This window comes from Salvelinus sp. IW2-2015, linkage group LG2 (genome assembly GCF_002910315.2).
Source record: "Salvelinus sp. IW2-2015 linkage group LG2, ASM291031v2, whole genome shotgun sequence".
Lineage (NCBI taxonomy): Eukaryota > Metazoa > Chordata > Actinopteri > Salmoniformes > Salmonidae > Salvelinus > Salvelinus sp. IW2-2015.
Window position 1 is genome coordinate 34,763,894 of NC_036839.1, and position 6,000 is coordinate 34,769,893.

Consider the following 6,000-nt stretch of genomic DNA (forward strand, 5'->3'; position numbering starts at 1 on the left):
CCTCCACCGAATTCAACCAATCACAGCTTAGAAGCTACAGCAGGACTTTCGCTTGACCAATCAGATTGATCGGTCAGAGTGTAACCTGGGTTTCCGTCAGATAGCTTGCAGTGCCAAACAGAGGAGTGCTGTTAGAGAATATCAATAGATGACTAGTGATGACAGTTTGCTACTAAAGCAACATTGAGACAACACAATTAAAACATTCACAGCCTCCTCTCCTTCTCCTGGTCTCTCCTTCTCCTGGTCAGTCATCATGTTCTCTGTCTGTTCTGATCTCCATTTCATTGGTTGTCATTAGGACTGAATACAGACTAAGTTCACCGACACGTCCTGTGAAATGACTACAGTCCACCTCAGCGCCACCTGACTTGACAAACAAACCCAATGCACACATAATTGGTAGAATAAAAGAACATACATGGTGAAAAAAAAAATCTGACATGCATTAAATTTAATCAGGGTCTTGTAACTGAGTATCAGCAAAGAAAAGGGGCAATATCTCTAGCCAGTATTGAGCGTCTAGAGGATGACGCCAAAGTGTACTGTAAATAAACATATATACGCAGTATATAAGTCTGTGTATTCATCTAATTTACATATCTTTACATTCATAAAATTTACATCCAGAAGGGAGAATACTTATAAACCACTTTTTGCATCTTGTAAAGATGTCCACAAAAAGTTGTTTTTCCTCATGTGAATTAAAACATAATTAAAAGTTAGTTTTTTCTTAATTGAAATGATGTTATTAAATGTCAGAACAGAACTACCTCATAGCAACGCCTTGTGTTACTCTGACTTTCAAAAGTCCATTTCAGAAAAATTTGCAAGAAGAGCTCTTGAAACAGAAACCATTTCCCACTCAGGACAACTTAATCATCATATTTGAGGAGGCCAGTAACAATGTCACTCTCCTCATGTCTCCCACATTGTTTCTCAACTCAGGACACCATAGGGTTAACATGTGCTTAGATAAGTTCTAAAACACAACCTTTCTCTCACAATATGACCCCAAACACACCCAAACCTCGGCAAACCCTCCACGATTCAGGCCCTAGCCAAATAACAGCAGGGGTAGGTGGTCATTTCACTTCCTCTTTAGGCACCTTTTAAAGCATGGCTGAACAACAATTATTAGATTTAGTCCAGTCCTGTGGATTAATTAACCCAGCAGATTTTCTTTGTGGTCTCAAACAAGAGACACAAATCCATTGAGTAGGTTGTGCTAGTTAGAAAAAGGGTTTTTGTTGGTCTCCTGTGTCCACTCTGAGGTTGTCCTCCACGTTACCAGGCCTGCTTTGAACTATTAGAGTGTGTTTGCTGATGGCAGAAGGCCTTTTGTCTGCACATTCCAGGGTCCATCTTCAAAATCACTGCCTGGATTCTATTTTCGGAGCTCGAGAACGCATACCTGGAGGGCAAAGATAGCATGATTAATAATACATATTATGCTTCAGAATATTTTGGTTTCACCCCATGCACTTCTGAAAGCATTGGTCCTGAGACTAAAGCATTAAGTTCTTTGCTTTTTATCACTTTGGTTTAACGTACAAAAATGAGTGGTAGTAGTACATGCATAAATGAGAAAAATAAAAACACATCAATACAAATGATATACATTTTAAAACACAAATCATAATCGTATCAAACATACCGATCCATCTGAAGCGCTAGCACCAACTTTGTCTCCTGTGCTGTTCCAGCACACCTCAAAAATCCCTCCAGTCCCCCTGTAGCTATGCACCAAGGCTCCAGACTGCAACCACAACACAACCAAATTACCACCAAATCTGGTGAGGACTGCTTGAGGACCATAGTTGCCTGCTTGACCTAACAACAATGTCACAGCCTGTATTAAACATAGGGCCAGGTGTTTTACCTGACCACAGGACCTACTAACTAACTGTTATAAGATGCTATAACCTATTATAATCTATAATAACCTGTTATACGCTGTTACAATCTGTTATAAGCTGCTAAAAGCTGTTACATGTTATAAACTGTTAACTGAGTTATAACCTCCAGGGTGACTCACCATGGTGTTCCAGATGTGTACACACTTGTCGAAGGAGCCGCTGGCCAGGTGCTTCCCGTCGGGACTGAAGGCCACACTGTAAACGGGCTCCTGGTGTTTGGTGAGGGTGTGGATACACACACCTCGCTCCACGTCCCACAGACGTACCGTCGAGTCAAATGAGGCACTGAGGGGTGGACAGAGCACATGGTCAGTTCTCCATCTCCATCTACTAAATGAAAATACGTACTGTAACTGAAATACATGAAAACTCAAACTTTGTTCAAGTTTATGTTCATACCAACAAGCCATTACTGATCTTTCAGTACTAATGGTAATTTACAGGGTTTGACAGGAGAGTTAACACATTTATAACAAAGTAGCAACCAAGTAGTTTTTCCAGCTTCAGGTTGTCAACAACACCACATAGAAAGAAGGATATGAAATGTAAGAAATATGTCAATAAGTTGGCTTTGGTGCTCGATGCAAACTCTAATTCAACATGCTGATCCACAAAGCCAAAACGAGACGTGTGATGTTGTAGAATCGGTGAGAACATCTGTCACCACAAAAGGAGAGACAAGGTTGAGAGCATGTGTTAATGAAAAGAGGAGCTGACGTTCATCAACACTTTCTCATCAAAATGGTATTATTAGGTAGTGTAAGCCAAGTCTTCTGGGGCTGCCCCTGGCTAGATTGCAAATCTCACTTTACAAGGACACAGGAAAATATTGTGAGATTAAAACGAAATAAAAAAACAGAAATTGGGAAAGAACTGATTAAATCACATGATCAGAGATGAGCTGTATCTTGGTGTACAATACCGCATTTACCTCAGATTACTATCAAGTTCCTAACAAGTCATAGCAGTAATGTCAGTTTTACATCCAGAGTGAAATATACGCCCATCCCAGGGGATTTCAGAAGAGGTTGTAAATGCCTGTGGTATTTGAACTGTAACATCTACATATGGAAGCATAGGCTTTATGTCCCTGATCCACTGACAGTTACTAGCCCTGAGAGAATGTCTGGGACACTTCTTGACAAGAGACCCCTTCACTGGCACACACACTGTCCATTCTCAACTCATAAATCACAACGCTGTCCCAGAACAAGTCTAGGTGCTGTGAGTGTGAGTGTGTCCCACCTAGCCAGCATGATGTTGGAGTTGGGGTTGCTGGTGCCTGGGCCGGTGGGGCTCCACTTGATAGTGTAGATCTCTTTACTGTGGGCCTGGAGGTCATGGACCCACGAGTCCTGCTTCATACTCCAGATCTGGGGAAGAGAACGGCACTGTGTTATCATTACATTATTATATTGACATATAGAGATCATGGTCATAGGAAAGAGGTGGAATTTATTGTGTGTCCAAAATCTTGGCTGAAGTAGAAGTGCTGGCCTTACCTTTAAAGTCATGTCATCAGAGCAGGAGGCTAGTAACATCCCTGACGGGTCCCACTTGATAGCATTGACTTCATTCTGAAAAACACATGGGAAGACAGACATGTAGACTTGTAGAGGACCAATAAGACATCATGCTTATCCGTTTAATAGTTACACATTATCCTGTTTACAAACCTTCAAAAGTTTGGGAAAATACAGGAAGTAGAGAAATCCTAAGTGTGACTACGTCCTCAGTGGTGTGAAATGTAGAGGGTTGAACAGAGATGCTGTTTGTTTACCGTGTGGCCTTGGAAGGTTTTGAGCGGCCGGTCGCTGCCCAGTCGACACACGTGGATGCACATGTCTGTGCTGCAGGAGGCAAACGTTGTGTTGTTCTGCCAGTCCACATCCAGGGCTGGAGCTGTGGGTAGGAGGCAGCACACAGGGACAGGATTCAAAGGGTTAACTCACATCAACCGAGCAGCTGAAGTCCTACATCTTTCTGTTCGGGACACAGGGGGCTTACCTGAGTGGAAGGGGAACTGCTGCTTGGCCTCTCCTGTGTGTGCGTCCCAAATGATTGTTGTCTGGAAAATGACAACAGATACATAGCAAATACTGCAGGGATAGATGATTGCTACTGGAGTTACTTGATTTATTCGATTAAATAATATATACAATAAAATATATATWTTTTTATATACCTTATCTACACCAGCACTGAGGATAGAGTTTCCTTTCTTGTTCCACTTCAGTGCAAATATGGGCCCTTTATGTTGCCCCAAGGTGCTAGCCAGATTACCTGTGAAAGACAAGAGTTTAATGTATCTGCACAGATGACAATATGATTCAGATTGGGCACTGTAATATAAATCAATTAAAATGCAACAAAACTCAACAAACCATCTTTTGTCCATATCCTTGCAAATCCATCATAAGATCCTGTTGCTAAGAGTGTCCCGTCGCTCTATGGGGTCAAATAGAGCAGTTAGTTAACTGTACTCTTTATAGAGGACTTCTAATGTTCCGTTCCAGACCATTTCAGTCAAGTGAGAATTGACACAGTAGATGATGGATGGAATGGACAATTGAGAACTCACATTCCAGTCTAGTGAGGTGACATCTTTGTTGCTGGGGACGTCCTGGCCTCCCTCCCTGATGCAGTGTCTGAGCACCAGCTGGGTGGAACTACTGTTACTGTTCTCATTCAGGTTCCAGATCCGGGCTGTCGAGTCTCCCGACCTAGACACACACACACACAGGCAGAATACAGAAGAGAAAGTCAATAGAGACAGAGACAGAGTGTGTGTGTGTTTGTGTGTGTGTGTGTGCGTGTGTGAGCTGCTCTAGCCTCGCCAGTCCCAGAAAAGCTGAACCCAGTACTGACCCATCCCTGTGCCCCCCACACTTCCCCCTCCCCAGTGAGACTCACCCTGAGGCCAGCAGGTCGCTGACAGGGTTCCAGGCACAGATGAACACCTCTGACTCGTGGCCTCGGAGGACCGTGGCCTTGCTGGCTGGGATCTCCACGTCCACATCCATCTCCATGGGCTCACTGTGGTTATCTGTAATCAGATCACATCCACAATCTGTTACAGACTGAGGCTCCTGAGTGGCGCAGCGGTCTAAGGCATTTTTATRAATATATTTTTTTCACCTTTATTTAACCAGGTAGGCTAGTTGAGAACAAGTTCTCATTTACAACTGCAACCTGGCCAAGATAAAGCAAAGCAGTGCGACACAAACAACAACACAGAGTTACACCTGGAATAAACAAACATACAGTCAATAACACAATAGAAAAAAATAAAGTCTATATACAGCGTGTGCAAATGGCATGAGGAGGTAAGGCAATAAATAGGCCAAAGTAGTGAAGTAATTACAATTTAGCAAATTAACACTGGAGTGATAGATGTGCAGATGATGATGTGCAAGTAGAAATATTGGTGTGCAAAAGAGCAGAAAAGTAAATAAAAACAATATGGGGATGAGGTAGTAAGATTGGATGGGCTATTTACATATGGGMTATGTACAGCTGCAGCRATCRGTTAGCTGCTCWGATAGCTGATGTTTAAAGTTAGTGAGGGAAATATAAGTCTCCAGCTTCAGCGATTTTTGCAATTCGTTCCAGTCATTGGCAGCAGAGAACTGGAAGGAAAGGCGGCCAAACGAGGTGTTGGCTTTGGGGATAACCAGTGAGATATACCTGCTGGAGCGCGTGCTACGGGTGGGTGTTGTTATGGTGACCAGTGAGCTGAGATAAGGTCGGAGCTTTACCTAGCATAGACGTATAGATGTCCTGGAGCCAGTGGGTCTGGCGACGAATAGGTAGCGAGGGCCAGCCGATTAGAGCATACAAGTTGCAGTGGTGGGTGGTATATGGGGCTTTGGAGACAAAACRGATGGCACTGTGATAGGCTGCATCCAGTTTGCTGACTAGAGTGTTGGAGGCTATTTTGTAAATGAMRTCGCCRAAGTCGAGGATTGGTAGGATAGTCAGTTTTACGAGGGTATGTTTGGCGGCGTGAGTAAAGGAGGCTTTGTTGCATTTACATTTAAGTCATTTAGCAGACGCTCTTATCCAGAGCGACTTACAAATT

General features: G+C 43.1%; 1 protein-coding gene across 1 annotated transcript in view; it reads right to left on the reverse strand.

Moving 5' to 3' along the window:
* Nucleotides 1-927: 927 nt before the first annotated feature.
* Nucleotides 928-6,000, reverse strand: part of LOC111978979 (F-box-like/WD repeat-containing protein TBL1X) — a 45,946-nt gene continuing 40,873 nt past the window's right edge. Inside the window, exons 5-15 of the mRNA XM_024009239.2 lie at nt 4,833-4,965; nt 4,501-4,642; nt 4,304-4,367; nt 4,105-4,202; nt 3,927-3,987; nt 3,700-3,821; nt 3,422-3,496; nt 3,165-3,292; nt 2,039-2,204; nt 1,658-1,759; nt 928-1,414 (exon numbers count right to left, since the gene is read on the reverse strand). Coding sequence (XP_023865007.1) covers nt 1,388-1,414; nt 1,658-1,759; nt 2,039-2,204; nt 3,165-3,292; nt 3,422-3,496; nt 3,700-3,821; nt 3,927-3,987; nt 4,105-4,202; nt 4,304-4,367; nt 4,501-4,642; nt 4,833-4,965 — 1,118 coding nt within the window. The 3' untranslated portion in view covers nt 928-1,387. The remainder of the gene's footprint in view (nt 1,415-1,657; nt 1,760-2,038; nt 2,205-3,164; nt 3,293-3,421; nt 3,497-3,699; nt 3,822-3,926; nt 3,988-4,104; nt 4,203-4,303; nt 4,368-4,500; nt 4,643-4,832; nt 4,966-6,000) is intronic.